This window comes from Cyprinus carpio, chromosome A5 (assembly GCF_018340385.1).
Source record: "Cyprinus carpio isolate SPL01 chromosome A5, ASM1834038v1, whole genome shotgun sequence".
Classification (NCBI taxonomy): Eukaryota; Metazoa; Chordata; class Actinopteri; order Cypriniformes; family Cyprinidae; genus Cyprinus; species Cyprinus carpio.
In genome coordinates this window covers 10,356,577-10,371,437 of record NC_056576.1, presented here as the reverse complement: position 1 = coordinate 10,371,437, position 14,861 = coordinate 10,356,577, and the positions used below count along the sequence as shown (strand labels likewise).

Genomic DNA, 14,861 nt, shown 5'->3' with positions numbered 1-14,861 from the left:
TCTTAAAACTCAAGGATTTCATGACTTGGTAAGTATTCGTAAAGCTTGGTTTTTGTTGCAGTTACTTGTTTGTTTGAATAGGATGATAACGCAACATAAGAATAGCCTTAAGACTATTGTTTCAACCTGAACCTACCAGCGAGATCAATCAAATAGCAATTAGCAACACATATTGCAATAAGAATGACAACTTTTCAAAATGTGCTATACAACTGTAAGATATAGAGAATATATAGATATCAATAGATAGACAGAAACTGAGACATAAATACTGTTGGTGCATGAGGCCAATGACTGCCAACTGGAAACCAAAAAACACAAAAGAAAAGATTTTGGAATCAAATTGTACAATACTGATTAAAGGTATAGACCCCTTAAAAGTTTGTAAACATTGCAACGTCTCCGGGTGGGCGGGGCTTAGCTGGAGGCAAAAAGAGGCGCGGACGCAAGTGTTGACAAGCGTAAACTAGCACGATTTAGGAGGGATTTATTAAACATGGATGCAGAAGAAGGTTCGGAACTGTCCGAATATGTACAGTCACTGACTCTGCGGGACCGTGACAAAAAAAATAATAATAAAAGTTAGCATACATTTATCAATTAATTCAGTTGATCACTGACCAAACTGGTTATCTGACCAAAATATAATGACTAGTGGGTAACATTACAGTAGCCTAAGTTATTTATTTATTTTTTTTTTTAGCTAAGCCTGGTGTAGTTCTTGTATCTTGTTCTCATTGGAAACATTTTAACCAGGTTTTGGATATTTCCTAGACAACATATGAATTACTTTCGGGTGGTTTGGGGAATTTTGTCAAGGCTTATTGTCTAATGTAACCTATCGCTGGGCTAAATATGATTAGCAATGTGGATTATTTTAAGAGACAATTCAAAGGATGGCACACACATCTATCGCTGTATTTTTTGTTTAACATTTAAGCTAGCTAGTGCGCTGAAGGTTGGCGACTTTTCACCTATAAAACATAAACTTGCTGATTTGTACTAGATAAAACCAACACACTAGTACATATGCATAGATTATTTTACCTAATATGAAGTGTGCACTGCAAACACGAGCATTATTTATGATCGTCTCTGTCTAGTCTGAACGCTGTATTGCATTCAACCACAATTGTCTTCTTGATTTCTGTGAACGAATGTCGGCCGGGATCCGGTGAAACTTTAGTTTTGAACCAAAAGTGCTGTTCCTTCTATTCTGGCAGCCAAAAAAACACAACAAGACGACATTTTAAAGTCAAAACCTCAAACTTTTAGCGCGCCTGCTATGAGTTCTTCCTTATGTTTTGCCTCCAGCTAGAGCGGTGACGTCACAGTGACGTAGGCGATTAAGGGGTCTATAGGGTTGAACTCTGTAATTTTTTTTTCTTAATGTTTTTGAAAAAAGGCTCTTGTGCTCACCAAGGCTACATTTATTTGATCAAAGATAAAGTAAAAACAAATCTTATTGCAATTAAAAAAAGTTATTTATTCCTGTGATTGCACAGATGAATTTTCAGCAGTCTTCGGTGCCACATGATTCATCAGAAAACATTTTCAAGACTCATTAAATTTTCAAAAATAAATAAAAAAACAAATGGAATAAATGTAAAAAAAAAAAAAATACATACTGACACTAAACTTTTGTACAGTAGCCTAATGTGTGTGGGAGGGGAAAAAAAAAACCTACTCAAAGAACTAATTTTTTTTTTTATTTGCCCAGATAAATAAACATAAAAAGAACACTATTATGCAGTTTATGCAGCTTATCATATACTAAAGAATCAACAATGTTCACATTCCCAATGTTATTCTGTCATTCCTGCATTCATTCTTAAAGGGGTCATATGATGCGATTTCAAATTTTCCTTTCTCTTTGGAGTGTTACAAGCTCTTGGTGAATAAAGAAATTGTGAAGTTGCAAAGACTAAAGTCTCAAATCCAAAGAGATATTCTTTATAAAAGTTGAGGCTCGTCCATGTCCCCCTGAAACGGCTCGTTCTAACACGCCCCCACATATCTACGTCAGTATGTGGGAAGATTTAAATAACAACGCCCAGATGTTAACGCAAAGAAAGAAGGCGTACCTTTTATTCTCGTCGTAGTACTTTTGTTGCCGCCATGTCGTATAGACGCTGTGTGTTACACTGTGAAACAACTTTGCACTGTGGATCGCCGAATCGGCTTTCACCGTGGATGAAGTGGCATCCAGACCAGGGTTATCACATGTGGTTGCTGCAAGACCAAGGTACACTCCTTTGTAGAATCCGCCTGCCGCACCGTTCTCAAGCCGCCTGCTTCTGCTCACTCAAGCGCTGTGTGTGATGCCGTTTCGTTGAGAAAGCGAAAACTACTTTGTTTTTGCCTTCCAAAAGAAAACATGACTAGAAATCATGTTTATATCACGTTTATAATGGGTTTTTGTTTTTGTCTCATCGCTCCGGGCGGACAAGGCATCACAATATGTTAAGAGGCGGAATATTTCCATCACACACTTGAAGCATTCGGCCAATCACAACGCGCTGGATAGTTGGCCAATCAAAGTACACCTCGCTTTTCAGAGAGATAAGCCTTGTGAAAATCAACGCGTTTCAGAAAGCGGGGCAAAGAGGAGAAATAATAATGTACAGTATGTGGAAAATAATGTGTTTTTTTAATCTTCAACTGCATAAACACATTTCATTACACCAATAATGTTCTTTTTAGCAGCATCATATGACCCCTTTAATACTGAGGAACTTAATGTTTCTTGCAACTATCCAGGAGCAAAACAATAAATGATACATCAATCATGTTAAAAACGCACATCACTAATTCAAAATATGACTTAAACTCTGCAAATTAAGACTTGATTCAAGTGTTTTCCATCAAGACCGAAACTTGACTTGAAATCTCGAATGAAAGCTTGAATCAAGTCAAGTCTAGGTCATAATGGAAAACTTTTGAATCCAGTTTTAAGTTGCAGGGTTTAAGTCATATTGTGGATTAATGAAGTCTGAAATTAAATCTGACCCTCAACACATGATTCGAGACTTGAAGTCTAAGACTTGACAATAACTTGAACCCTTTTCTGAGACCCCTCGTCTTTATAATGGATGAGTGAGTCCCTGGAGAGTGAAGAGGAAAAGGAAACATATGAGCAAAACCTTCAAGTATACGCTAACTGGTTAAGCAGAAGGGCAAAAACAGAGAAAGACAAAAGAAGAAAGAATGCGAGTACCATACAGAGTCAGAACATGACAGAGTGTCTAATGGCGTGACAGACGGCGATAAGTACAAGGACACGACAGACAGGGAGACAGTTAGACACTGAATGAGGGAAAGACCAAAAACCAGAGATTGAAAGAAACAATGGGTCTGCTTTTTGGACTTCAGCCATTCGTCAGCACATTCCTGAACGAAAACAAAGCATGCCTGAGCCTCTGTGTGTGCCCAGAGCATTGTCATTTCATAACCCGCGGCCCCCACCACTGCTTTTGGAGAAGGAGAGTCTAAATGAAGTGAATGTAAGCATATCAGCATACGATTGTGTCAATAAAAGCTTATTTATTGGACTCCAGTGTGTCCTCCAAAAAGCCCCACATTTCAACTCTCGAAGTTTCTCAAGGCGTAACCATAGCAACTGGAATGATGAGCTGTGATAAGCTAATCAATCTGCGTTGTCAGTCACTATCAGGACTGCACTTGCCTCTCAAGTGAACATCCAGTCCTTGTGAATGAGCTTTGATGGGCAAATCAATAAAGGGTTCAAGGAGAGAGCGGAGCGATCGCTTGTGCCTTTGCAGGAAGCAAGAATAGTAAAGTCTCTTCACGGAAAACACAATTTACAAAAAACATACGCAGACCTTTCTTTTGTGTGGCGAGTAATATAGAGCCAGTGGTCTGAATTTTCTATTCATTTCTGCCCAAACTATTTGCCCCTTAAGGAAACAAACAAAATATCCTTTTTTTCAAGTGCATCAGAGTGAGGCAGACAGTGGTAAAAGAAGAAAGTAGACAAAAACAGTTTAATCTTTTCTACTCTGGCAGAGGGAGAAAAAAAACAGCCTCAAATTACTTTGGCAAGGTTATGAAAGGCCGACGGGTTAGTGGTTTGAGTAGATAGGTCTTAAAATACAGCTGCCACCACAAAACCAATAAATGGAAAAGTAGTCGTGCAGCACTTTTAACCTTTTAAACCCTCGGTTGTTGAATGTTGCTACTGTTGCTGTGGACAGGGAGGGGCCAGTGTTTTTGGGTACACACTGTCTCGTGGAGGGCCGTTCTGGACTCCCATGGTTTCAGTCTGTGGGAAAAGCATGCAGACTCTTTAGGCCAAACCAAGCTCTCATTATGGTCCTAATTTAAGCGCACAACTACAGCAGGCTTTGAGGAAAGACACTGTATCAATCACGCCACAAATCGTGGGCTGACTTTAACACATTTTGGAAGATTAAAAAAAAAAAAAGTCCTAAATTGCAGTTTACACATCTAGGAATGAAACCAGACCTCAAATTCAAGACCTCAAGTCGCCTTATGGTCTATTAAAGGAACAGTAGTAGTAGGTGTTATTCAATGATAAGCTTACCATTTAATGGGCTCTTAAAGGGATAGTTCACCCAAAAATAAACATCATTTGCTCACCCTGATGTCATTCCAAACCTGTATGAGTGTCTCATTTTTGCGGAAAACAATGATATTTTGAAGAACGTTGGGGTCCAAATCAACATTCGACACCAGTGATTTTCTAAATTTCAGTGTTTTTGTTCCACAGAACAAAGTCAGTCATACAGGTTTGAAACAACATGAGTAAACAATGACCCAGTTGTACTATCCCATTAACCTCTGTGATCAGAGTTGAACTTGAGACTCATACCAGTCAGATTCATGAACAAGTCATTTAAACCGGTTCTGTGATTCAGTTAACTTGAAAAGAATGATTCCTACATGAATCAAACATCACTACTCACGCAAACTCATGAATGCGCGCAAAGAAGTACTAAGGTGGATGTGAAGATTTCAGTGATCCGCAACAAATGTCAAATGACTTGAAGTCGTATGGACCAATTTTATGACATTTTAAAAGTTTCAAAGACTCAGTTTCCATTTAAATGCATCTACATTGGAAAAGAGTGAACAGTAATATGGATTTGAAACAGCATGACGATGAATAAATAAGCATAGAATTGTCAATTACGGTTGAGCTATGTCTTTGAGAGGAACATTAAAACTCACTGAGACTGCAATAATAATAATACATGGCGTGTTTATGCATGAAAAGTGATGAGTGGATCAGAACCAATTACCCATCTCTCTGTTCTCAGGACCTTAAAGGGAGGAAGTTGACTTTGTGGATTGAAGCTATTACTTTCATATGGACACTTTCATGGTTCAGCATCACATCCCTCCCTTGATTTCCCTTGGAATCCTAAAAATCGAACTCAAATGTGCTAAGCATTTGAAAGCATTGCAGTATTACAACAAAAAGCAAGACACTACAGAACACAACAAGCAAAGACTCAAATCCCAACCAAAAACAATCCACTCAAAAACAAACACAGTCATTTTCCAATTCCAATGCATTTCTAATTCACTCCCACAGTTACCAGCCGCGATAGACAGGTGAGAACATGGTTAAAGGAAGAAGCACCATCTTATTTTCCCACATCCAGTTCTTAATGAGAACAGTGTCTGAAACCACCAGACTGAAGCGCTAGTTCTGCTGCAGGAAGTGATAAGGAGAGTCATCCATCAAGGTATTTTAGGTCAGTCATGTGTGGATATGACACTTCAGTTCTGCCTGAGAGAATGTGGAGATGGCATCATTCTAATGCCACCATGACAACTTGTCATCACCTGCACTGCCAGCGTTCACACAGACCATTTCATTTCACTTCTGTTTATATAAGGGACTTTCAGCAGTAACGGTCATGAACTACACACAATCACGCTCTTAGTTATGATGGTAGATGAGAGATAACCCTAAACTAGTTTGATATCATGCAGAGAACAGTTAGTGTGAGTGTCATCATCACCTTTTTTGAAAAATGAAAGACAGGTGCAACTTATGACAATCACAACCAGTTATATATTACAACTAAATCACTGTTTTGCTTTTTTTGTTTTAGCCCCATTAATAAGGCTCAAGTCAAATGGCACTTATAATATATTTGTTAATAAAATGTTATGCTATACTAATGTTACAAAATACTTTGTCATTTTATACTAATATATTACACCTATGATCAAAATTTTAGGATCGTTAAGATTTTAATGCATTACAGTAAAACTGTAATATTGTGAAATATCGTTACAATTAAAAATAACTGCTTATGTGTTTTATAATATATTATAAATTTATTCTTGTTTTGGCAAAGCTGAATTTTCAGCAACCATTACTCCAGTCTACAGTGTCACATGATCATGCACAAAAATGTATAAAACATTAAAAAAGCTTTTTTTTTTCCTTAAAAAGTAATGGGGGGAAACAATCTGTTATTTTTGACCTGCTGATATCCTTAGAAGATTTGTAAGTTGTAATTTCTGTTTAACAAAGTAAAAATCAAGGTATTAAAAAAAAAATTAAAATAAGAATCTAAGTACCCTGGTTGGGAGTGACTAAACTAGGACTACAAAAACTCTAGAAGGGATGCAGGATATTTAACGCGCATCTCGTCAGTAAAGCCGGTTCTGTTATCTTTCACGTGGAGCAGCATTTACTACACAGAGCCGTTGTTCACTGACAAGCTGCACAAAATATGATCGTGGTTTTGCGCAGCTTGTTAATGAACAACGGCTCTGTGTAGCAAATGCTGCTCCACATGAAAGCACGAACGTGTAGAAATTTCCCGCTGAATACAGAATCGGCTTTACTGACAAGATGCACATTAAATATCCTAACGATATTTACCGTGCATCCCTAAACTCTAGTGTATAAAGGACAACACTTTCAAAACATTCAGCGGACTGTTAATTGTTTGAATGTGCATGTATAATGATCCGGGCCTAAACTTTGACACAATCTGCAAATCACAAGATACTGCATTTTACAAAAACAATATTTCAGCCAATAAAAACGTAGTATATTGGACTTATGATAACCACCGCTGCAAAAATCATTGCAATCCAAACATGCAGCGGCATTTCAGGTTAAATATTGTAAACTTTCAGTCTTTGGAAAAAGGGCAAAAAAAGTAAAGGCAAAACACTCCAAGCACTTCAATTTCGATAATAAACATTTTTAAAAACCAACAGCTAGTTAGTCTCTACTGGAGAAAAGGCCACGGAACTGGCAGTAGGAACGTAACACTATATTCAAAACACAATTAGCAAGACCTTTCCAAGAAAGAAACTACAACTACAGTATGTAAGCATTATTTAAAAAGACACTTATTTTCATGCCATGAGAAGACAAAATTGAGGCATTCAATGTTCTAGCCAAGGGGAACATTGGTTTTGTGTATTAGCCAAGAAAAGTCACTTTGGTTCCTGCCCCATAAGGTAGAGTATGTAGCAAATTTAGTTAATTTGTTTGCTTTGGCCCTGATGGCACTCCAGTCTCTCCTTTTCACTGACAAGGATGTACCAGGGCTAGTTTTCTAAAAGTGCTTAATATTTCACTACATCTTACAGTATGAAACCCTCCCAATTCACTTAATTGGATTCTCAACGCCCAATAACAACGCTTCTTTATAATGAAACCATCATTACACCAATCCTAGAGGTTCAAACACAAATCATGACCTAAATGGAAACTGCAAACAGCATCTGTGGTTTGCGGGAAAACGTTTACCATGTTTAAAAGCAATTTGGACAAACAGGACCAAGAAAATGTTTGTACAAGAACCCAGAACAAGAATTACACAACTCTTTTGTCAAACCAATTACTTACTCCATTCAGAAGTCAAACAAACATTGGAGTCGAATCTCACAAATATCTTCATATGGTTCTTATTCAACCAGCTTCACAGCAAAACTCTCACATCTCAACACCATTCAAAGACATGGAATAATGACATTGCTGGGAAGACAATTGTGAAAGATACATTGCAAACCATTGAGAGAAACAAAATGAGAGAGAACAAACGGTGAAGCAAAAGATCTAAAAGATTGTGCATATACAATGATTACAATGAACACCATCCCAACAGGAACTCTAACTTGGACTTTGCGACAAAAGCTAAACTACGTCTGAAACTATGGCAAACCTCAAAGTCTTCTCAACGTAAAGCTGAGGTCCGTCATCTCAGCAGGGTTTAAAGATAGAGCCAAATGGCCCGTGCTAAATGGATGTATGGCCAGTCTAAATATCTAAACCACTAAATCTCTCATTTCACCCCACTACAGAGAAAGCAATCTCCTCTGCCATCACTGAAAAATGATGATAACCACTTGCCATTTTGAAGAATGTGATACTCACTAATCCTATACATGGGAACGTTCTAACATTACCAAGTACACAACTGTAAACACATACTAGCGAATGATGTGGGATGGACACAGCAGACCTGGATGTAAAAAAGCCTGTACTTTTCATTTTTCTACACAAAAACCACAAGGAGGAATGTATAAGAAAAACACAGCAATAGTAGAAGCTTTTGAAAGATGGACTACTGGATGCTTATGCAGTTAAGGATATACTTTTGGGTTATGTTTCTCTCAAAATACATTTTTGCATTCATCAAAAAGCATTTATGAGCATTTGCATGCATGCATCAGGCATTCACTTTGATCTGCATCCTTGCATCCCTTTAGCATGCACTTTCACAGTGTTCACATTTCAGACACGGTCGCCATAACTTCCCACAGTGCACTTCAGCCAACAGTGTTAACTCTAAGCAAGTGTTTAAAGGACAGATTATTCTTCTTGGCAAGGCATTCAATAACGTCTCGCTCTTTGATGCACGCTCTCTGTTTTTACAAGAGGAGGGAAAGGAATTACAAACTTTCAACAAATCATGAAAATGGGTGCTCTTTTGTTTGTGCAATAAGAAGAATAAATCACACATAGGTGTGATGGTTCATAAACAATTTATCAAATTGCAGAAGTCCCTCTGGAGATACTATTTAAGCAGAGAGGGAATGTGGACCACATTATGAAGAAGATTTCTCACAGCCTTCAATGAACTTTAAACAAAGGACAATTATATGACAGGTGTCATGGACATATTTAAACCATAACATTAGAATTATTATTAATATCATTTAAGAGTAACCTCAGGTCATCTTGAAATACTTTTCAAGGCATGCACTGATTTCCACAGGATTCTCACACCTCAATGTTTACTTGATACGTTTCGCACCACTAGAATAATTATATTTACTATGGAAATTAATAAAAGTTATAGGAGAGTCCTGGATAATTCTGACCTCTCCAGTCATGTGTTTACTGGATCCTTTTTTATTTAGACACATTTTAAAGGCACACAAGCATATTTTAGAGATGATCATAAGCAAGAAAAGAAAGCATTCAGTGTTAACTTTTGCATGACTTTTTAAACTTAATTCCCATGACTTTTCCATGCCTAGAAATTCTGCATTTGTAATTCTCTGACCTTTCCAGATTTTCATTGATTGTGAGAATTCCGTTACTACTAGGCAACACTGGCACATGGCATTATAACCCTGCAAAAGATCTAGGAAATGCTGTTATTGAAATTGATAACCTCTGACGTATGTCAACTGCGCTACAAAGTTTACGCCGTGTTTGTTTCTGCACGCTCCTAGTCTGTTTCTGCAACAACAACACCATTCATGCAAGTTATGCATCAAAGTAACTTTTCTGCAAGTACGTTTGCATGTTTTGCAAGACAAGAGGCCATTTTGCGACCGCATAGTTCGCTGGGCTTGTACCATCATCCTCACGTAGTGAAGTGCAAACCCACACCCCTTGAAAAGAAAGAGTAAAACAAAGTTGCGGAGAGCCAATGCACCGCACAGAAATGAAGTTGTTAGACACGCGGTTAGAGCGTAAAAACCCCATGCAAGTGCACCGATAGAGACGGAAACGTACTTGCACGATATCGCCCTCTGCGCTGATAGTGGCTCCGGCTCTGGAGAAGCGCCCTTGCAGACCTGTCGTGTAAGTGGTATAATCACCATTTGGGCTCGACTCAAAAAGCACAACTTCCACAAAGGCAGTATCCTTGGCTAGGACTCTTCCCAAGCCCCAAAACAACACCAATACCACCGAATAAGCACCACGACCGAACCCAGTCCTCGGTAAAATCATCATCTTGCCGGTTGGATCAGCGCCGATCGGAACATAATTTCCAAGGGTCTTCAAGAAAGTGTTGATTCAGAATCAGATTTGAGAGGCGAGAGCGTCCTCCCACAAATACAAACAACAACAAAAAAGGACCAAACAAACCGCGATGGATGGTACGAGGTGAGAATAGCGATCATTAAAAATAAAAGTTTGTCCTTGAAAAGATTGTCGTGGCTTATTTCACCATTGCTGCCCGGACTATCGCATTGCTCGCGCGCTCGCTTATGCCTCGCTGGCTGCTGCTGCTCGCGCTCTCTGTACAAAGCGGATCTCCTTTGATCTGGGAACACGTGATTCCCTAATTTTTTTTTCCACAAAGGGTTAACCCCACCCACCGATCTTCCTGACCCTCTCCATTCTGGTGGATTTTGATTCATCCAAGTGAATCGATTCCTTTGATTCAGTTAGTTTAAACGATTCACTCAGTTATCGTTCTGCCGAAGCAATTGAGTGTCTTTTTTTTTTTTTTTTTTTTAAAGTCAGGTTATCTTTTTTATGTTTCTACAAATCTAGAGGTGCTCCAGAAAGAATATTTAAGGATAAGCCTTTTCCCACAATTTACCTCTAAGCAAAAATTTATTTTTCTCCACTTGTCAGCTGCCAGGCATAGCCTAACTTTTTTGACAAGCTATTGATAAACAAAGTAGACTAAATTATGAGTTTCAGTAACGTCCTTACACCATTATAAACTGTGTATGGTAATTTTAACATAGGCTATAATTCTTCTTGTGAACGTGGAACTTCAGCCATAATCTGAGTTGCATCGAAGTGAAACAGAAGGATTCGTTCATTTAAAAGACTCGTTCGAAGCAACCGATTCGTGAACGTCCGTTCCACTTCCCTTCCCTTCTTCTCTCCGCACTGAATCGTTAAGGAGGAGCGACACTTTTTTGGATGATTCATACTCAGAAATGTGCATGTGTATTAATAATTTTGAAGTTGATTGCAGAGATTGTCATTTCGTTTATATTATAGTCACAAAAGCGTTTTATTACCTTTGATGGAAGATTGGTAAAAATGTCCCAGGTGTCATTGCAGACTGAGATGAACTTTGTGTGGACTACCTTAAGGACAACTTATTTTCTCAAAATGATTTAGCTTTCTATAAAATAAATTTTACTCGGTTTTATAGGCTTTTTCAAGCACTTTACACGCTTTATATTTTGTTTGTCAAGTATTCACAACTGTTTTTCCGAAAGAGTATATTTGATGTAGGCTAGGCCTAATATTGGCTTTAAATCACGTTTAAAGTCTTCGTAATACAAGAGCAAGGTTAATCTGTCAAACAGGTTTTTAATTAGGTCATATCTAAACATAAAATATGAAATTACTAGTATTTACACTTTAAGAATTGAGATCTCTGGGAAACATATAATACAACAATGTCAGTCTCAACAATAAATGAAGATTAAAGTCTCTTTTAAGGTTTCAAATCTTGCCTTTGATTCACATGAGGAACTAGACAAACTTAAAGACCCTTTGCATTCAATAATATGGTGCCTCAACACTTCAACAATAAAATAACCTTTGAAGTATTCAAAGATTTGACCTGGGACTGGAAAGTAATAAAAAGTTGCATTTTATGCCTGGACAGACATAAAATAAAGGACCAAAGACATTTTATTAGTGTGCAGCGGGGTTATTAGAGTTAACTAAAACTAAAAGTCAAGTCAAGTCACCTTTATTTGTATAGCGCTTTATAAAATACTGGTTGTGTCATTATTTAACATGAACTATCAATGAAAAATACTTCTAAAGCAATTATTAATCTAAGTTCATGTTAATTTAAACATTTACTAATGCACTGTAAAAAAAATATAAATAATCAAAGTTGTGTCTTTTAATATTATTTAACGGAATATGAACATGAATATGAACTAACAAAAAACAGTTGTCTTTTCAGTAACTATGTTAACTAATGGGACCATACTAGTCCTACCAAATAAACTTTAACTGAAATAAAACAAAACAAAATATTAAAAAAATTATTTTATTTCAGCTTGTTGCCAAAGCAATATTTCGCATTTTCACTTAGTTATCTTGATGTATAAAATAACTAAAACTGAAATAAAAAATAATGAAAACTATACAGACATATAAAAAAATGAATGACAAAAATGCACAGCAAAATTATTAAAACTTTAACTAAAATTTAAATGGAAACAAAAAAAATATACATAGTAAAAACTATAGTATCTCAATGATACTAAAAGAGCCCATGGTGTGAAAAAAGTTAATATTTGTCTTGTACACTGAAAAATGTGGTGTTTAACAATTTTAGATATTTTTTTGTCACTTTGGCTACCAAACTTATAAATTATGTATATGTATTCTACATTTGATCAGAATTTTTGTGCTGTGATGTAAAAAGTTTGACTTTATTGAATAGTTCTGTGCTTGCTCGACCAATGTAAACACATTATTCAGATAATCAAAGAATGAATTCACATTAGCATGCAGTAATCTCCCAAGATATTCAAAAGGCGAGTGGCTTCAGAGTCTTTGAAGATACTCGCTTTATGAAAACCAACTGCACAGCTCCTCAAGGTCAGGAATGTATCAGGAAGAAACAACGGATCCCAAAATGGCCAACATATGTTCTGATTCAACACAGGAAAAACCGAAAGAGCTTACAGAATGCTAAAAAGACTAGTTTGCCTACAGCACGACAATTATTTACAGATCAGCTCTCAGCTGATGATGTCATCGAAGCTGTACGCAAATGATCTCAAGGATGAGGAGGAGAAGAAGACCCTCAGCTGTAATCTATAAAACCACCACAGGATGAGGGAAAAATGGTCTCTTTTTCACTCTCTGGTCTTCCAAGCTTTGTAGATTGCATGCAGTCACTTGATCATCACAATAACATTGCATCATTTTAGTCAAATGTAACACGTGTCTAAGGGATTGGCAATAATTTAATAAATCAATTACTGTTATTGCAGATAGAATTTAATTGAATTTATCAGAAGATTTAGAGATCTTAGACGAGGTGGCGGGTTGTGGCGAGAAACAACAGACAGGCACAAAGTTAAATTTGAACTTGGAATGGAATTGTTCCTTTTGATATAAAGTGGAAATAATAAACAAAATAAAAGAAAGAAAATGACAATGTCATACAAACAATATATCAATAAAGATTCTTGCTGAAGAAAAGTATACATGCATCAAAACATCTTTTTTATACTGTAAATGATGAAATGGTTTATGATTATTTCACTTTTTTATTTAAACATGCATTAATTCCAATTTTGTATTATGGATTTTCATTGCCAAACAATCTACATCAAGTGCATTTGAAAATTAGCAAGCATAAAAAAATTATTCAGACAGGGCAAACGCTTCTATAACAAAAATCTGTTAGTTATAATAAAAACCAACCGCTGACACATACAAGTACCTAAGCTTCAGCCCTCGAATATTACAGGTTATGAATTTCAAAAGAACATTTGACCTAGAAGGAAACTGAAATGCTGTTAATAAACAAAATTCAAATGGAGAAATGTTGTAGTTGTTTATGATTCATATGGTGTAGATGCACCATATGAACCACAAACAATTACAGCATTTCTCCATTCGTAATTGTTTTGTTTTGTGTGTGCATGAAAAAGAAAGGGATGAAAGTGCAAACAGCCTTCAGTTAATTCAGTTCAACTCTGCCCTCTGGTGGTGCGTTTGCGAAACAAAGCGTTTTATTCTACTGGCTGATCACCTGTGGATCTGAAAACTAATGCCATCTGTGAGTGAGGTTTTGCTATACACTCTCGTGTGTGTGTGCGTGTGTGTGTAGGTGTGTGTGTGTGTGTGCGTGTGTGAGTGTGTGCGTGTGTGCGTGTGTGTGTGTGTGTGTGTGTGTGTGTGTGTGTGTGTGTGTGTGTGAGGCATATGTTATGGAGCAATAAAATTGCCTTAGAAACTGTTGATCAGCACAAATGGGGTTTGGACTTAAAATAAACCTTTTTTTGTATTTTCCTTCAGATTTTCCTGCACTTATTGAGAGTTCGTGTGAATTTCATTATATGATTTCAATGCATTTAAACAACGCTTATTAGATTTGGTCTTTTATGAATTAAAGTAAGCATAGGCCTACTTGTGTGCCGCGAAACAAAACACAAAGCATTGACATCCTCTCACACATACAACATCGTCCGGCTGGAACATCCTCTCAGAGTCGGTGGGAGAAACTTTTCCATCTGTGGGTGTCCAGGGGCCTCTTAATTGCTTTATGTAATAATACACTCCAGTGTTGTGAGTTACAGACACAAAAGTAGGGCCTCCTCATCATCTCTTTTCTTCATTAGAGGATAACGTCAGCAGGGCCCCATCAAAGACACGATTCACCGTGGGGACATCTGATTTACGAGCACGGTTCCCAGAGCATTGTGAAGATCGCACACATGCAAAATGGCTTCTCTGGTATTTATAGTAACCTAACTGGCATTGTGCTGGAGAGAAGGATGAGAACATGCTGGAAGAGAGATTGTGTGTGTGTGTGTGTGTGTGCACTGAAAATCACTTTGCTTTGATCTCTGGCTCCTCCTCTCAGATAAAACTCTCACAGGACAAGAGCTTTGAACAGAAGTCACATAGTTCTTCAGTAATACTGCACCACACAATT

At 37.3% G+C, this 14,861-nt stretch overlaps 1 protein-coding gene across 1 annotated transcript in view; it reads right to left on the bottom strand.

Annotated features, from left to right (window-relative positions):
• Nucleotides 1-10,532, bottom strand: part of znrf3 (zinc and ring finger 3) — a 71,685-nt gene extending 61,153 nt beyond the window's left edge. Inside the window, exon 1 of the mRNA XM_042753515.1 lies at nucleotides 9,989-10,532. Within this exon, the coding sequence (XP_042609449.1) occupies nucleotides 9,989-10,210 (222 nt within the window). The 5' untranslated portion in view covers nucleotides 10,211-10,532. The remainder of the gene's footprint in view (nucleotides 1-9,988) is intronic.
• Between the last annotated feature and the right edge of the window lie 4,329 nt (nucleotides 10,533-14,861).